Here is a 19938-nt window from a genome sequence, read left to right as displayed (position 1 = left end):
AAACAGTACTGCAAAAATAATAAACTGCTGCAGGGATCATGTCATTTTGTAGCCCAATACCCTGCTTCCCTTGACAAAAAGCTTCCAGACTAACCTTATTTCAGACCTTTTACCAAAAACACATTTAAAGAAATGATTTTGGGACCAGAACTTTAAGTTTTATAGTGTTATGACTCTATGACTGATTTCAAACAGACTGCCCAGTCTGCTATTGGTCAAATGAACAGATAGTCCCGCCCCGAACTCATGTCATTGGTTAAGTCATTGTTGCATTGTCTGACAGGTTGGGATATTCAAGTAAACAGAGTAAAATTTTGAACAGATCAAACAAACAGAGTAACTTCTGGGGAAAACCAACCTACGAAAAGCTTACCTACTGTACCAGTTTAACCTTATTGCTGTCTCTGAAGAACAACTGTGATAATAAAGAAATCACATTTCTTTTCTATGAGCATAAAGTGATTCCAAAAGAAAGCAAGAGAAGGAAGGAAAATGGAAATTGTTTTTGAAAGATCAGAATGACTTGTATCATGAGGTGTTTAGACTTCATGACTCACATTTTGAAGTTTGAATCTGTGAGAAACTGTGAAATGACTATATAGATGCATGTGTGCCTGTCTGCATGTGTGTCTGTGAGTATGTGATCAGCTCCAGTTGCATTGTGGGATGGTGGCATTAGGACTCCGAGCCGAAGTGAAGGTCACACATTTTACATTAACAGTCATCACCAAACGCTACTGATGCAAGAGTGTGTGTGTGTGTGTGTGTCTTTGTGTGGGTGAGTGAAAACGTCCAAATGAGTGGTGTGTGTGGGAGTGGAAGATGAGAGAAGGTAAAGTGAGAGAGAGAGAGAGAGAGAGAGAGGGTCATTGTACAACAGTTACTCGTTTTACCCAGCTGCCTCTTAAAAGCACTGCAGCTTTATAAGGAGGCAGTCTTGCTCGGCTTATAATGTTGTGTTATTCAGGACTTGTGTCCGCAGGATACTCTATGCAGGTACTTGAACCCAGGGCCTATCGACTATTATACCTACACTTTTAGACTCTGAAAATTGTTCCTTCACTTTTTGGAAGATAATCATTCTAAAAAAGGTTTAGTGGCAAACAGGGATTTAAGTTGTGTCATAGTTGTGAAAAGAGACAGATGAGATTGAAGATTGCATTGCACTTTCTCACTGGACTTTTTAAATTTGCAACCCTGTTGTGTAAACACAATTTTATGTGTTGTTCTTCCAAAATGGCAGAAATGCATTGCATTCAGCATTGCCACAAGGGGTGCTATAGCTGACAGGTTTGTTGTCTTCTGTGGTCATTTTCAGGTATATCATTGTCATGACAAAGCAAAGGTTTAATTAGAAAATTGCTGTGCAAGTTAAAAGTTAGGTAAAGTCTTGACATATTTGTATTCAAATACAATAAAAAACCTCAAACACCCCAAAGAATACCTAGACTCCCCACCAACAAATAAAAATATATACAAACACATAAATATATATACTGTATATATATGTCATATTGTCACATTGGTAATGAGAACTACTTTGCACTGACAGTTATTAAAGTGAATTAAAACAACAGCTTAAAAATGACAACATTATCTTCTGTAGAGCTGCTTCACAGCTTAATTTTATTTTCTTTCAAAATCGATTAATTTTACAGCATTAACATTGTTATTTTCCTGTTACAATCTGTATTTTATAAAGCTCTATATTTTAATTTTATGTGACTTGACTTAATCAGATTTATTGTCTTAGTTCAGTTGAATGTTTTACTCAAATTGCTATGCTGCATATACAGTTTGTCATTTGAAAATATATGAAATTAGAAAAGTATTTTCACTATAAACTTTTGGACCCACTGCATGTTCAACAGGATGCCATGCTTGTAATGCACTGTCCAAGCTTGGGTGTCTGTGTTTGCATGCTTGTGTTAGAGTATGTTTCTGGTATAACCTGCGACTGTCCCTGTCGTCTGTACTAGAGGAAGCAGCATGCTGTTGGTCTCTGAGTCATGAACACAGACGGCTGGCGGTTAAAACAGCAGAAAGCTCTCGTAAATATTGCTGTAATGCATATTAATTGTATAATAGAGTCATCAGCACTGATTCTTCACTCTTTTAATAAATGAAGTCTGTGAGCTACTGTGTAATGATACACACACACACACACACACACACACACACACACACACACACACACACACACACACACACACACTCATTTTTTACAAAATAAAAAAAAACACCTTCCTGCTGTTGTATGAACAAAACAATTAAATACGCGCCTAAATACAATACAATAGTCAATCCCAAACACTGACTGTGTGAACAATGAATGCAGCTGAAATAGCCAAACTGGTTACTAGCGAGGAATATTTGCGACCCGGTAGGTTGCTGTTTTTCTGTGACCTTTGACCTTGCTCAATTCCACTTTGACCTTGTGCCTTGATGCTTTACCTTTGCTCATCCCTGCTCATTCTCTCAGCGCTGTGATCTGTCTGTCTGACAGATGGGCTGATGAGCAAGCAGTCTTTCTTCTCATCTACTCCTCCATCCCTTGTTTCTTCACCTCTTCGTGCCCATTAGACTCCAGTGGAGAGAGAGATTGGCCTGAGCATATGCTGCTCTCACACATAGACACACACACTTACATACAGTACACACACAAACACCTGTAGACAGAATGGCACTAATTCTAACCTGCACCAGCTGCTCACCTCCTCAACTCCATTGTAATGCAGCTGAGACAGATGTGTGTGTGTGTGTGTGTGTGTGTTTGTGTGCAGAGGAGGACAGGACAGGATTTTGTGATATATAAGTATGAATTCATATCTATATCTGAAATAGTGTAATGTAAAAGTAGGTGCTGTAGAAATCTGTTTTACATTAGATCTGTGTTTAGTTTTTCAAGTTCAGATTTTATTATCATATGTATAAATACTAAACATTAATGCATGTACATATATATGTATATACTGTGTATTCATAGGTTAATAGGTTATTGGTTTATACATTTTAATTTATTTTATAAATGATGTCAGTGCCAATAGCCTTGTGGGCAGCACACACAGACATTTAGCATCATTGTGCTCTGGGCGTCCCGAGTTTGAATCCCGGTTCACGGACTTTTCCCGATCCCATCCCCCTTTTCTCTTCCACTTTGCTTCCTGTCTACATACAGTCTTTATCATAATAAATCATAATAATCATAATGAAGGGAAAAATGACCAAAAATAAATCTTTCAAAAATTATATAATTATTGAATTGACTACATTAGCCACTTTTCCACAGAAATGACCTGGAACAGTTTGTCCCAGGAACTTTTTTCCCCCAGACCTGTTGCATTCTGCATTTCCATCATGGTCTAAAGTACTGAGAAGATTATAGCAAAGAGTCTGGTGATGTAGGTCTGCGGGCATTTCTCAATACCAAGTACGCAAAGTTTGGACTTGCATCCTCTGTAGTTCGGACTTTGCAAGTTCTACTCAGGTGTGTGAACTCTCGCGGACGGGACGATGCAAGTCCGGTAATTCTGCAAACAGCAGTGTCCTTGATAACGTAAGTCAGCTTGCCTTGGCTACATAAAACTTAATAAATCTAATTACAACAACACTCAATATATCTTATCATTTAAACATATTGTTAGCCGCAGAAATGTAGCACATTGAAAGCAGCATAAAATACATTTAAAATGAAATTAAATAAATAACATAACAATGAAATGTAATAAATAATATATATATAATATATAAATAAGAAATCAATTATATTTTATGTTTAACCACTACAGAGACATTAGAGCAGGCGGGAAACACCAAAAGCACAATCATCATGTGGCACCTTTAAAAACACTGAGCACCCCGCTGATCGTGTGGATCTCACGTGTCAAATAGGCGCTGTCGCTCGGTTTTATAAATAAACTGCGAGATTTGAGTTTTAACACATTACATTCTGACACTGAAATACTTTTAAACCACACTGCATGGATAATAATAATATAAAAAAAATATGCGCAATAATATGGTGTTGTGAAAAACACAATGCAAAATGCTACCTCATGAGCAGGGACCCTCTTATCTGCAGAATAAAAACACAAACTACATTCACTTTAAAAAAATGCTACCTCATGAGCAGGGACTTTCTGAGGGGCAGATTTTTACCTGGAACTTTATTTAGATCCTGGTTTCTGCTGTAGAAACACACAGAGTACCGGCTCAAAGTCTCTAGTTCCTGGGGAAAGTTCCTGCGGTGGAAACAGAGCTATTTATTGTCATTTGTGCAACAGTACAAATTATTTTTTTTTAGTTAAATATAATTTAACTCATTTATTTTAATTATAGTTATATAAAGACTTATCTTCTGCTCAAAAAGGCTGCATTTTTTTGATCAACAATACAGAAAAACAGTAAAATTGTGAAATAGTTACAACTTCAGATTTCAGTGTACCACGATCCTTCAGAAATCATCCTAATATGCTGATTTGCTGCTTAGATTTCTTTTTTCGATGAGGAGAACAGTATTTTTTGAATAGTATTTTCAATTATGTCTTTCTGTGACTTTTGATTGGGTGTTTTGATTTCCTGAGCAAAGGTATTAGTTTCTTTAAAATAAATTCTTGTATCTTATACAGTGTGTGATATAACTCTTAAAAAAAGCTACATGTCTGCTAAATCTGTTCTTTTTAGTATTTAACTTAGGTTATTTCACAGGTTTTATCATATGTCTGTTGCTCTCTTGTGTTAAAACCTCTTTCTGACCTTTGCCCGAGAGAATCTCTGACACTTCAGATAGTTCCCTGGCAAAATCCATCAGACATAAAAGGAGGTGACCTGAACTGAACATTTCTGCTGACATCGAAGCCCTTATTGTAGGTTAGAAATGAAGAGTCTAATCACACAGAGTTTCTTGAGCAGGGATGTTGTCAGTGTGCCAGGGTTTGATGGGATGCAGACATGCTCTATTCACAAAGAGAATGGCAGTCAGGTTCACTTATCCAACCCATCTCTCTTCCTCTCCCCCCCCTCCCCCCTCCCTCTCCATCCCTAACCCAACTACACTAGTCACTCTCAACATGAAAACTAAATCTCAGGTTCCACATCCATCTTTCTGCTTTACTATTCTGTTCATTGCAATCCTCTCTCTCCTTCACTACGTGTGTTTCTGTACCTCCTGCTCTGTCTCTTTGTCTCTGTTTTTCGCTCTTATGCCATCTCTGTCCTTAGAGACATCTAGACCACAGACTAGCTTCCCAGCTCTTGATTGACAAGCTTGTATTTTGCAGTAAGAGACACACTTGGAGGTTCTGTCGCCCGGGTGACACATTATGGCTGAATTTTGTCTGAGGTGCCTCACGGTTGTCATCGGTTATAGCTGACATGGAACGACTTTCGCAAACCGTTTTACTTTCACAATGTGATGAAATTGCAAATGAAACAAGACATTCAGTAAGATTGAAATGTGGCAAAACAGATGTGACTTCTTTTATCCCAGATGCTTGAAGTATGGAGTTTAATTAAGTGTAGAAATACTTCATCCTAATCTGGTTTAATATGCAGAAACAACTATAAATACTCTACTCATGATATGAACTTTTCTGAAAATGGTGCGAGTTTGGCACATGGTTTCTACATTAACCATGCAATATGGCTGCCCACATTGGTTCCAGAAGTATTTTTTACATTAATTTTCCCATATGGATAATAAGTCTAATAAGATAGTAAGTCTCCATTAAACATTCAAGCCATGAACCAGGCTAAGGTGAGTGAATAAACATTACAAACTTTTTATTTAAATCACAATTTTTGGGGAAAAAAAATACACTGGATTGTGAACATAATGGCTTTAATAACGAGAACTACAATCCCATTAAGCATTGCCAATGGCAAAATCAAATTTATTATGGGGAAATATAAAACTATTAATTTAAAGTAGCCAATTATGTCTATATAAACAACATATTTAAGTATATTGCAAAATATGCTTATTCAGATATTTTAGAATTTGCTATTTTTGTGGTTACTAAGAGTGGACGTTTGCAGCAAGCTCATTTGGCATAATTTGTTGGATGGCACTGTATGATTGGTGGGATTTTTTGTACACCATCATGGGTAATGTAGTTTTCCACCACAAATTCTGCTGTTAAAGATGGTTATTTAAAAAAATAATTGAAATAATGGTTGGCTTAAAAAAAGCACAGGCCTATTCCTTTGATTAAGAACCTCAGAGCTCACGACAGATCTGTCTTTAAAGGTTTATAAGTTATTAGTTCCCCTTTGGAGAAAATTAAGTTATTTCCAGAATCGATTGTTGCACTTTATAAAGTTTGGCAATGCAAATGACTTACTTCAACTTAAATATCATTGGCCTTTGGGGTTTTTGCATGTACAACAAAAGGAATAGATTGTAAAGTCAGCTGCTTGGTGCAAACAGGCCTTCAAACTGCCTTTCTCTTCATATTCTCTTTGTGTCTGTTTCCGTCCGTCCTCTTTTGGCTGGACTCAACATGTTGTTTGATCAGGCTTGTTCTGATCCACTCACCCTCAGACTGACTCAACACAGGCTGTTTGAAATCTGCCAATATGGGCTGCCCTGATTACATGTGTTTGTGCGTCTGGCTGTGGGAGATTTGGGTGTTTGTGTGATGCCATAATGTTTGTGTACCTGCAGGTGTTAGTGTTTGTGTGTATACCAGTGAAAAAAAGCAACTCACTTCTGGCAATGTGACCAGGCGTCTCGCAATTGTGAGATATCACAAAAATACATCCAGGTCGTATTTCGTTCTGAAATAAGAAAAAAAATTCAATATCTTAAATGTTAAAAAATTTCAATTTATTATGTAATTTTTAATTTTAAATACATTTTTAAAATGAGTATAAATGCAACACAGTACATATTATTATACAGTATACAAACACAAATACATGCACAATTTTAATTATTTTAATTATTAATTTTTTTAATATTAATAATAATAAAGGTTGATAAAATTGTTATTATTTAAAATCTTCAATGTTTCTTTGCAATTTTATGTTAATGTTTAATGTTAATTAAATTAATTTAATGTTTTTCAAATCAGCATAAATTAAAAGCAATGCATCAATTTTAATATTAAATTATGTGTAAATGCAGTTAAAAAAATATATTATATTTTGTGAATTATGACTGGTCCTTTTTAACCAGTTTCATGAATTCAGTGCGTTTCTGGAGTGATTGGGTGGATGTGAATTACGTGCTTTGGTTTTTATAACCGCATATATCATTTTATAAGCCTTTCTCTGTTATCTGGGTGGTGATAGAAGGATGAAAGAAGGATGGCAACGCCATTAATTCCAGGGTTACGTTCGCTCTTTCTCCCTCTTCCTCTCCACAGTGGTCCTTTAATCAGTTTTTGTCACTGCCACTAAAACCGTCACTGTAGTGATCCTGCAAATTTACTTTAGCTCACATCCTCCCTGTCGTTTTTCTCGCGCCTCTCAGAGGCCCTCTGTCGCTCCGACAGGGGCCGAAATATCCTGACAGCGCAGCATGGGCCTGTTTACTCTCATACGGCACTAATGGATGAAAGAGCCCTCTCACAACAGAGACAAATGGCTTTAATACACACACACACACACACACACACACACACACACACACACACACACACACACACACAAGGCCTGACATCGCATTAAAGTCCATGTGAAAAAAAATCAACCCTATTTGCTTCCTTAATACACATTCCTGGTCTTATTGTGAGCAATTCATCAGTGCACATTATTCTAAATAAAAAAATGTTTGTCTTCATAATCTTTTATCAAAATGTAATAACTTGCTCCCACTATAGCAACTTTTCTTCTTCAGCTGATGTCACAAATCCCTCTTACTTTCTCAACCTGCTCAACCATCAGCTCCATTCTGGTATTTGTTCATGTGGTAAGGATTTAATAAAATTAAACTTTCAATGTAAACAATTTTAATCAGATAAATTGTTAAAACGCTTGTTAATTCATCCGTCACAATTAATGGCATATATCATTATATATGCAATAATAATAATATATTTAAAAAAAGTTTTAACATTTAACATTTAATCAAATTTAACTAAAGTTCAACTTTAATGTTAAATTATTTCTATTTATTTTGTATAAATAGTATTTTTTTAATAAATGTATAAATGCAGTTAGATAAATGATATAGTAATAAATTCAAATAGATATTTTTTATTATATTATATTAGAGTTTCATTTGAAATTGACTTTAATCTAATAAATTTTAATGTGCTGGTTAATTAATCACAAATAATCACATTCATCAATAGTAGTATTTCCATAAAATAATATAATAATTTTGGTTTACTCATTTGCCTCACGTTTCACCGTTCCTTTTTCCAGTCTGGCAATATACTTTCACACTTTATGTGTCTTTTATTGTTCTTAAGGATCACTTTTCTGTGTGTTTTAAGTATAGCTCAGACAGCTGAGAAACAGCCAGTCCGGTTATGAGGCCTGAAATATGCCTGAGGTAAGAAAATGTTTTTCTGAAGCCTTTTAAGAAAAATTACAGTTGTCAGCAAATGTTCTGCCGGTCAATAAATTGCGTCTGGTTTTGTGTTGACCAAGTAGGCGAGGGAAATTAAAGCGCTGCAGTAAACATGATGAGAAATTAATCGTTAGATGAAAAGCATGCAGTGTTGACAGGAGACGCTGTCCCTTTCTAACCCTATTGAACACAAGCCTTAGTTTGCTGTCCTTGGCCATTGCATCTCCTGTCTATTTTGACTCCAAGATAACTTGGTGCCTGTGAAAGGTAAGACTTGATTCTACACTGTAAAAAATATTTTTCACAGTTGTAAAGTAAGCACAAGATACTTTAACAATTTTTTTTAAATATTATAATTTTAAAATATTATTATAATTTTAAATTTGTTAATAGTATTTCATAGTATTACTGATATGTTTAATTAAATAAGTGTAGCCTTAGTGAGACATTCAAAAACATGAGAAAAATATTTTGAAATGTTATTATTATTATTATTTTTTTTTTTTTTTACAAGAAAATGCAGTTTCTGAGTGAAAATTCGAATGATTTCTGGAGGATCATGTGACACTGAATACTGGAGTAATGGCTGCTAAAAATATGCTTGGCATCATAGGAAAAAAAGTAGATTTAAAAATGTATTCAAATAGAAAACCGTTATTTTAGAATTCAATATTATTTCACAGTATTTCTGATATTTTAAAAAACACAAATGCACACACAATTCAGTGTGTTACTTTGTGTAATTATTTGTGAAATTTACTACATTTAAAAAAATAAATAAAATAAAATTATACAAAATATCTTTCAAAATAACGTTATATAGGTTTGGACAAAATATCTTTCAAAATAACGTTATATAGGTTTGGGAGAACATAGGGCTGAACAATTTTCATTTTAGATGAAATATCCCTTTAATTGCACATCACAAAAAAGTTATTTCAAAAGTTGCATTCAAAAATATCTTGCTGCTCTGATCTGAGGAGCACGTAAGTTTGAATGGCATGACGCTTCTGTGTGAATGCATGCAATCCAGACACTTAGAAGTCCTGGCATGTGCACCTCCGGGCAGCACTCAGCCCTGCTCCTCTCGCTGCCAGAGATGCTTGTCTGATGAGATGCCGTCTGCCCTAGTGCTCGTTTTTGCCAATAGTTGTGTTTGTCAGAGGGCTGATCCTTATTGAGCCACACTGAAAGCTATCAGCTTCTCACACAACAAGTAAACACTCAATAAAACACCTTGACACAACTAACACTGTCAGATTAGCCCTCGCTAGCCCCTTCTGGTCAGTCTCTCTCTCTAAAGAATAGTATTTATTCTCACGAAACATGCTCATAGACGTGCCATTCAGCTCCTGCAGGATGAATAATTCCCTCTCTCTCTTTCTCTCTCGGGACAGTGGGATATGCAGGACAGATGAATAAGTGTGTGACTCCAGGCCGTGAGTGAAACAGTAGATCTGGTGAAGCTCCTCAGCAGGAGCATTTCAGCTGTGATTTATGTGTGGAGCGTGGGCATGAAGAATAGCAAGGCAGAGGAGGCGATGCTCTAGAAAACTTTCAGCAACAGTTGAAGCTGGTCATAAGGGGTGCAGAAATGTTCCCAGAGGACTGTGGGTGCAGGTGGAGCAAACAGCAGCTCGGGTCATCAATTACACCTGCAGTTTTTACACCTGCCCTAATTTGCTCGGTGTAATCTCCTCCGAGGGCTGGGTTTGTTATTCTGTTGTTTGAGGTCTTCACAAGCACAGGTAATCCTAAAATTACACATTATTAGTATTTTTCTCGCTAATTTTCTAAAAAAGACAAGAAAACTAGAAAAAACATACTATTTATATATATATATTTGCAAAAAACGATAAAAACCACTTTAAAAAAAAAGTAATTGACTGCTGTGCATTATTATCCACTTATTACACGGCTCTGTGGAATACTTGATTCTGATTGGTCAGTCGCGACATTCCAAGGTATATTATCCCTCGATAACAACCGGTAAATGCTAATAACACAGGCTCATCCGGGTAACAGCAGTCACACTCCGCTTCGCCCTGGGGTCCTTATCACCCTGTCAGGGTTTATTCTGAGATAACAACTGGCTGGATGTACATTATCCCTTACATATAGCACGTTCTGAACCCTAAACACGCTTTGTCAAAAAAGCTGGTATTGTCCACTTTCAAGGCATCGCGAGTTCACGTTTTACAGCAGTGTGACGCTGAAAATTCAGCTTTGCCTAATGGGAATAAATTGTAATTTTTACAATTTTAAAACATTTTAATATGTAGTAAAATAGAAAACATTTTATTTATTTTAAATGGTAATAATAATATTTCACATTTGCACTTTTATTTTTGATCAAATAAATGGTGCCTTCATGAGCTTAAGACACTTCTTTCAAAAACTTTGAATGATATATTATGTATAACACATTTTTTTAACACAATTTTTTTTAGTTATATAGCAAAAAAATATAGCTAATAAATGAATTATTAAATATTAACACTCATACTGACATGTTGCAAGATACTGTCTTTAGAAAAGTAAATTAAAAATACATTAAAATAATTGATGCACCAAAATGTCTGTACAAGCTTCCCTTTAAGATCATGTCCAGTTGTATTTGCTAAAACCATGTCTGTTATAGTTGTCTTTTTTTTGCGTTTGTATTCACACTCCTGCTCTTGTTTATATTACCCTCTCTCTATATTGTGACTGTGTGTGTGGGTTCGGATGGCTGTGTTCATTTGTTTGTGTGTGTGTGTGTGTCTCATATTGATTTGTTTTTATATTCCATCTCTCTATGCCCCTCTCCATTTGTTTTGTTTCTTTCCACCCCCCCTCCGGCGTGTTCCCCTCTGCTGGCTTGAGACTATCTTGATAACTCACAGAGAGAACCTTGTTTGCTTCAGATTTAGATGGATGGTTGTATGGGTGAATGGATGGATAGATGGACAGGGCTGGGAGGAGAAAAGGCAGAAAGAAGGAGATGTTTGAGAATTAACTTTTTGTTGGATGACAGCATTGCCCACACAAAAGCTGTAAAGAGAATTCAACAGCCCAGCATGCACTCAGGTTAGCACGTTTACCTGATAGGGCTTGAACAGCTCCCATACGGCTCGCCACCCACGGTTTGGACACAATCACTGAAAATATATATTTCTATAAATGTGCGTCTATCTATCTATCTATCTATCTATCTATCTATCTATCTATCTATCTATCTATCTATCTATCTATCTATCTATCTATCTATCTATCTATCTATCGTTCGTTCGTTCGTTCGTTCGTTCGTTCGTTTGTTCATTTTATCTATCTATATATCTAGAACTATATAATGATAGATAGAACGATAGATATTGATCTATCTATCTATCTATCTATCTATCTATCTATCTATCTATCTATCTATCTATCTATCTATCTATCTATCTATCTATCTATCGTTAATTCCTTTTATCTATCTATCTATCTATCTATCTATCTATCTATCTATCTATCTATCTATCTATCGTTAATTCCTTTTATCTATCTATCTATCTATCTATCTATCTATCTATCTATCTATCTATCTATCTATCTATCTATCTATCTATCTATCTATCTATCTATCTATCTATCTTTGTTCTTATATTTACTGTTTGTTCTATCTATCATTCTATGGTTCATTTTATCTATCTATCTATCTATCTATCTATCTATCTAACCATCCATCTACCTAACTAACCATCCATCCATCCAACAATCTATCCAACCAACTATCTATCTATCTATCTATCTATCTATCCAACCATCTGTTCTATCTGTTTATCTTCATTTTATCTATCTATCTATCTATCTATCTATCTATGTATCGTTCTATCTATCTATCTATCTATCTATCTATCTATCTATCTATCTATCATTCTATCTATCTATCTATCGTTCGTTCATTCATTTTATCTATCTATCTATCTATCTATCTATCTATCTATCTATCTATCTATTATCTCTATCTATCTATCTATCTATCTATCTATCTATCTATCTATCTATCTATCTATCTATCTATCTATCTGTCTGTCTGTCTGTCTGTCTATCATCTATCTATCTATCTATCTATCTATCTATCTATCTATCTATCTATCTATCTATCGTTCTTTCATTCTATCTATCTATCTATCTATCTATCTATCTATCTATCTATCTATCTATCTATCTATCTATCTATCTATCTATCTATCTATCTATCGTTAATTCCTTTTATCTATCTATCTATCTATCTATCTATCTATCTATCTATCTATCTATCTATCTATCTATCTATCTATCTATCTATCTATCTATCTATCTATCTATCTATCTATCTATCTATCTATCTATCGTGTCTTTACATACATATCTATCTATCTATCTATCTATCTATCTATCTATCTATCTATCTGCCATTTTATCTATCTATCTATCTATCTATCTATCTATCTATCTATCTATCTATCTATCTATCTATCTATCTATCTATCTATCTATCTATCTATCTATCTATCTATCATTTGTTTGTTCATTTTATCTATCTATCTATCTATCTATCTATCTATCTATCTATCTATCTATCTATCTATCTATCTATCTATCTATCTATCTATCTATCTATCTATCTATCTATCTATCTATCTATCTATCTATCGTTTGTTCATTCATTTTATCTATCTATCTATCTATCTATCTATCTATCTATCTATCTATCTATCTATCTATCTATCTATCTATCTATCTATCTATCTATCTATCTATCAGTCTGTCTGTCTATCTATCTATCTATCTATCTATCTATCTATCTATCTATCTATCTATCTATCTATCTATCTATCTATCGTTCTATCGTTCTGTCATTCTGTTTATCTGTCTATCATTCTGTCGTTCTATCTATCTGTAGATCATCTTGTCTTTCTATCTATCATTCTTTCTAGTATATACTGTAAATACTGTAGATAGTGTTGTTGGTCGGACTTGAACTCATCCAGACTAGATTGAGGTTGCTCCGGTTCTCCGTGATATTTATTTTCTCAGCATCTGACCCAGAGCGAATCCTGTTGCTGAGCGACCGCCGCCGAATACTGATGTGAAGATGTAGAATGTCTGCATCCCATGATGCACTGGGTCAGTGTGACAGTGATAGATGTTGACCCGGCTACAGAGTTAAAGAGAGCTCATCCCTGACGCTGGGCGTTCTCTCCTGCTGAGGAGGAGAGTGGCCAACAATCTGGGGCTTAGACACACACTTCCACACGCACACCTGCTGCGAGGGCAAGTGCTTTGTGAGGTCCAGTCATCCACACATTATGTGGTGCACCAGCAGCTGTTAACACAAGGACCTCACGCACACAAACACACCTCACACTTAACCAATCAATAATAATCACATCATGGAGAAATTCATTGGCTCTGTCTTTGAGAAGACCTCTCTATTTACCACGCTGTTATTTACTTTTTCTCACATCCATACAGACACACAGTCTCTCTTTCTTTTGCTGATGAATTTCCATTACATTTTCAAGCATAATTATTGCTCATTTCTAAGGCAGCATCACGCAGGGTGGACTATTGTAATGGTCTCCTCACCGGCCTTCCCAAGAAGACCATTAGACAGCTCCAGCTCATCCAGAATGCTGCTCCCAGAATTATGACTAGAACCAGAACATTGTGAGCATATCACACCCAGTCCTCAGGTCCATACATTGGCTTCCAGTTACATTTAGGATTGATTTTAAAGTACTTTTACTCGTTTATAAATCACTCAATGACCTAGGACCGAAATACATTGCAGATATGCTCATTGAATATAAACCTAACAGAGCACTCAGATCAGTAGGATTGAGTCTGTTGGAAATACCAAGGGTTCACACAAAACAAGGGGAGTCCGCTTTTAGTTATTATGCCGCCCGCAGTTGGAATCAGCTTCCAGAAGAGATCAGATGTGCTAAAACATTAGTTATTTTTTAAATCTAAACTCAAAACTAATCTGTTTAGCTGTGCATTTATTGGATGAGCACTGTGCGATGTCCGAACTGATTGCACTGTATTCTGTATACACTGTATACATTTCAAATTTTCCTGTTTTAAACCAATATTCATGTCCAATTTTATTTCAGCTATATTTCAGAATAATTTTAGTTAATAACAACTTTGGATTGAATGATACTTAAAAGAATGATTTGTTCACAAATTGTTCATCACTGTGGGCTGTGAAAAAGTTTTACTCTACTCTCCAATGAAATGTATTGTAGCAGAACATAAAGTTGACTAATTAACTAAATTCCCATGCCTTTTCTAGGCCTACAGAACCATTTTTTTTAAATTCCTTGATATCCTTATATTGTCTAGGAGACTGGAAACCCACTTTTGAGAAATGTCATGCACAGAATTGCTGAGTTAAGAGGTTTTCTAAAAAATTTATAAAAAATATCCTCCAACAATTGTTATCAGCATCATCATCATTACAGCACTCCTCATTGTACCGCTAATGAGCATCATTAATTTCCGCGTGTTGACTGACCTCTGATGCCTGCTCAGCCCTGACCACACCATTACACTTGCAAATAAAAGGTTTGGCGGTTTCCACACATTTCTAAACATGTCCTGCATTGCCTCGCAGCTCTTCCTGTCCCAGACTCCCTTTCAAATGCTAATAAGCGACGCGGACTCATTGTTTACAGTGTGTAGGCTGTCGCGGTACATGCCTTCCTCTTCATAATCAAAGCTCTCACCGGGTAGTGACCGCCGGGCTCGGCTGCCCGCAGTGCTGGCTTGTATTCCCGAGGGTCCTGAGTTTGAATTCTGCTCAGAGCTTGAAGTGAAGCCCACCGCATCCAGCTAGCAAACTCTGTTAGCAAAAATGCCAGAGGTTCTTGAGTGCTCATCTGACACATGGAAAATGAGTATGGAGGATGTCATCTGAAATTTCCGTTTCTCGTTTTGTTCTGTTCATTTCGGCATGCTTTGGTCATGCATGCTTTTCTGTAAATGCACATATAAGTTGTTCATATCTGATAGGCTAGAAAGTTTATTTTTATCCCAGAAGTCCATGTATAATACTGTATGTATTGAGGTCAGAACCATTGCAGTTTAGAATATATGTAATATATGCTTTTCTTTAAAATTTATGTAAAATGCTTGATATTTTGCTATCTAATACTGTGATATCCAGACATTTTTAATTGTGTCTTAAGTATCCAAATGTTTTTTGAGGCCACTGTGTGCATGAGAGTTAAAATGTTTCATCTACTTGCTGGAAAAAAAAAAGTTGAATTGTAGCCTTACTAGTTTTAGTTAGTTGGTCTCCTACACAGCATATAAAACGCCACTGCTACCCTTACCAAAAAGTAGTACACTTCAAGTTTATATTATTAGGTATACTTAAGTAACGTTCAAGAATATGTTTAAGTATACTTTATGTAGTAAGTATACAAATATCAGTGTTCTAGTAGTATACTTGTAAGTGTCAATACTCCTTGGGACTAAATTGGCCCACTTTCTAGTATATAAAAGTATAATTTTAAGTATGCTTTAAGTATAACAGTAGCAAACGTTGAGTACACAACTAATTTACCTCTATGTTTGTAGTTTGTACTGCAATTATACTAAAAGTGAACTTATAGGTATACCGATAGTGTACTAATTAAATACTTCGTACACTTTGAAGTATAGTCTCAGTAAACTACTAGTTTAGCAGTTTTATACCACAAGTATACTCATAACTTTTCTTAAAGTATGATGTAAAGTTCACTTAAAGTATACTACTATGTCCCTATTTAGGTTTTAATTTGTATATATTTTGTTATATGAACATAAAAAACAACGAAAGAATTTTAGAATTTTATTCTAGCTTCATGCATTCTTTTTTAAACACTTTAATGTGGGTAAGTTTCATAAAAAAATAAAGAAGTAACATTTTGAACTAAAAGCTGAAAAAAGACTATGAATTGGATTCAGAATGATAATCAAAACGTAGATGGAGTCGATCAACACCCCAAAGCTTGATTGTAATTATAACCTCTAAATCTGTTGACTTTTTATTCCATAATGTTACAGTTTTGATGCGGTTTCACGTCAGATGATTGTGTTAGATTACATGTGTTAGTATCTGTTGTTTCTTTTTCTTCTTCACTAGTGTTTTTTATTGGAAATTCTGTACAGAAGAGTGCCCTCTACTGTATAACAATGAAAACACGGATTCTACGAGCACAAGTATAATTCAAATATTTGTAGACTTTTTGTATAAGTCAAGTATAATTAAATGTCATTTTAAGTATATTTCTGAGGAGTACATAAAGCCTATTTCTGAGAAGCACATAAAAAGTAAACTAAAAGCATACTTTTCTATTTTTCGTTTAAAAAAAAGTATACTAATAGCACACTTGAATAAACTTATTTTTCGTAAGGGTAAAGAAAGAAGTGAAAATGTAATGTAATAATCTAATTTTCTCTCTGTCCTTCAGCTCCTGCTAACGCTCAGATTGTGCATTCTGGGCAGACGTGTGTGGTGAAGGAGGACAACATCAGTGAAAGGATCTACACCATCAGAGAGGGGGACACTTTGGTTCTGCAGTGTCTGGTCAAAGGACACCCGCGGCCTCAGGTGAACACAAACACACATTCACGTCATATACTGCACTCACTGCTGGGCAGAAAGACAAGCACATTGGGTCCGAATATAACTTCCAATAGTGAGTGGATTTACTGGACAGAAATATTGTAATAAGCCATGGAACTTTATTTGGTATTATTTTTATTTTAAGCAAATACTTTTGTCCTCATGACAGTGTATTTTAGCCCATATTTGTGACAAACAGCGCAGGTCCATATGTCACTTGTAGTATGTATGAGTACTGTATGAGATGTACATCTCTCTAAAAATGCACCTGTCAAAAACCAGAAGAAAAAATATAGAGCAGACAAAGACACAGCATGATTTTGTTCTTCATATTTTTGTTTTGATAGCTTAATGTGCAGAACATTCGTCATATTTTTGACACATGGACACGTGGAGAGAAAACACTTTTAGCATTGTAGATTAAACTCTAATGGTAAATCTTTCACTGAAGAAAAAGTTAGGAACAAACAACATATGTTTGCTTCAGTAGACAATAAATTTAAATGATTTATTATTTATCTTTCATTTATTATATTATTTATTAATTTTAATCTATTAAAAAGATTACAGTTAAATACATTTATATATATATATATATATATATATATATATATATATATATATATATATTATATATATATATATATAATGTATTATTTTTTATAATAAATTTTACACACATACAAACATGCACACGGATATATATATATATATATATATATATATATGTATGTATGTATGTATGTATGTATGTATGAAATATAAAATTAGAATACATATTTATTTTATATATAATTTAGTGTCAAATTGCAATTATAATAAATACACAATTACATTATATTTAAATTATATAATGTATAAATTATATATATATATATATATATATATATATATATATATATATATATATATATATATATATATATACGGTTAAACTTTATGTTCATACACAGCAACACACAAATTCAAATAAATAAATAAATGAGGTATTCTTTTTATTTTTATTTTGAATTTAAATAATACACAATTGATTAAGATAAATTATATAAATGTTTTGCATACACAGCAACACACAAGATATTAACTTGTTGACAGGTTTTTGAGAGGTCAGCATTGACACACAGCCAATGGAACCACTGTAGCTCTATTTGAACCGTACAGTTTTTGTGTGTATGTGTGTCACGTATCTGTTAACAGATGACTGCAGACACTGAAGGAGAGAGGGTCTGTCAGTGGACTTTAGGCTTTTTTAGGCTTGTGTTGGCGTGTGAGTTTGTGTTATATAAGGTAAGGGTGAGCTGATAACAGTAGGAGGTGTGAAGAGCGTGGCTCCCACAGGCGCTCTGTCCACTGCCATCAGGTCACTTATTAAAGACCCAACAACCTGTCTACATATATTAGTCCTGCAGGTCGCATCAGCAGAACACCGATCTGATCTAAATTCCATCAGTTTTCCCTCCCGCGGTCCTGAGAACGAGTGCACGGAATAAAGAAGTTGCTTTTCCATAACATGATCCACGATTTCCATTAGAAATGTCAGGACATTACGATGACAACAAGCTGAATATAGGATTGTAATATAGAGTGTGAATATAGTCACAGTGTCTGAATATAAACTAATGAGGATATTACTGCATATACTGTAGGACATTATTGCCTGCAGTGCTGGGCCTTCACGGGTCACTAGATAGTGTGCTTATCTGTGTGTGTGTCTAGATATTTGTGCCTGGATTTTGTATGTCTTCAGGGCACATGCATTGAAATGTGTATTGGTGTATTTTGCCCTTCACTGAAGTGTAGTTTACTAGGGTCAATGCGTGTTTGCGATCTGTATATACTTTATGTGTAAAATAATTGTTTGTAGAATGACAATCGATTGTCAGTTTGGCACATTTGTGTAAAGCTCAGTGGTGTATGGTATCATTTCAGTATTGCCAAAATGTACGCCTATGACCACTATGAACTTATTTTAAACATAGGAACTGAATAAAAACGAGTTTGATAATATAAGATAGTATGTTTAGCCAATCTTAAAACTAAAAAAAAAGTAGCTTTTATACCACAAGTATGCATTAAATTCATCAAAATCAAAGGCATTTATAATGTTACCAGATTTCAAATAAATGCTGTTCTATTGGTTTCCACAAAAAAATATTAAGCAGGACAACTGTTTTCAGAATGGATAATAATAAGAAATGTTTCTCTAACAGCAAATCAGAATATTAGAATAATTGCATCACAGGAGTAAATTACATTTAAATGCATCAAAATAGAATACATTTGTTGTAAACTGTAAAAAATAAATAAATAAATAAATAATAAAAAACATATATATATAAATAAATATATATAATATATATATATAATATATATATATATATATATATATATATATTATATATTTTACTATATATTTTTTTAAATATATAGTAAAATATAAAATATATGCAGCATTGGTGAGCATAAGGCCCTGTTTACACTAACTTTACACTACTCGTTTACACTACTCTGGCGTTTTGGACCCTCGAAAACGGAGACTTTTGAAAACGCTGCAGACCCTGTTTTAGTTTGAAAACTCCGGGGTTGCGTTTCAGTGTAAACTGACCAAAACGGAGACTTTTGAAAACAATAGCATGGCTGCCCACATTCGCTTTGCGTATCCTTGACGACCGTGTGAACAATAACATCATGCGCATTGTTGTACTCATAGATGTATAGGTAGATTCCCCATTCGATCGCTTCAAGCACGTAGATGCATCTGTGATCTAAATAATAGGGAATCTACCTATTCATA

At 34.6% G+C, this 19938-nt stretch overlaps 1 protein-coding gene across 2 annotated transcripts in view; it reads left to right on the top strand.

Annotated features, from left to right (window-relative positions):
• Positions 1 to 19938, top strand: part of LOC109087521 (MAM domain-containing glycosylphosphatidylinositol anchor protein 1-like) — a 179075-nt gene that overhangs the window by 27361 nt on the left and 131776 nt on the right. For both annotated transcript variants that reach the window (XM_042737479.1, XM_042737478.1), the window contains exon 3: positions 16990 to 17129. In XM_042737479.1, the coding sequence (XP_042593413.1) occupies positions 16990 to 17129 (140 nt within the window). The remainder of the gene's footprint in view (positions 1 to 16989; positions 17130 to 19938) is intronic.

This window comes from Cyprinus carpio, chromosome B13 (assembly GCF_018340385.1).
Source record: "Cyprinus carpio isolate SPL01 chromosome B13, ASM1834038v1, whole genome shotgun sequence".
Taxonomy (NCBI): Eukaryota; Metazoa; Chordata; class Actinopteri; order Cypriniformes; family Cyprinidae; genus Cyprinus; species Cyprinus carpio.
Note: the sequence above shows the minus strand (reverse complement) of the source record. Positions and strands in the feature narration are given on the sequence as shown.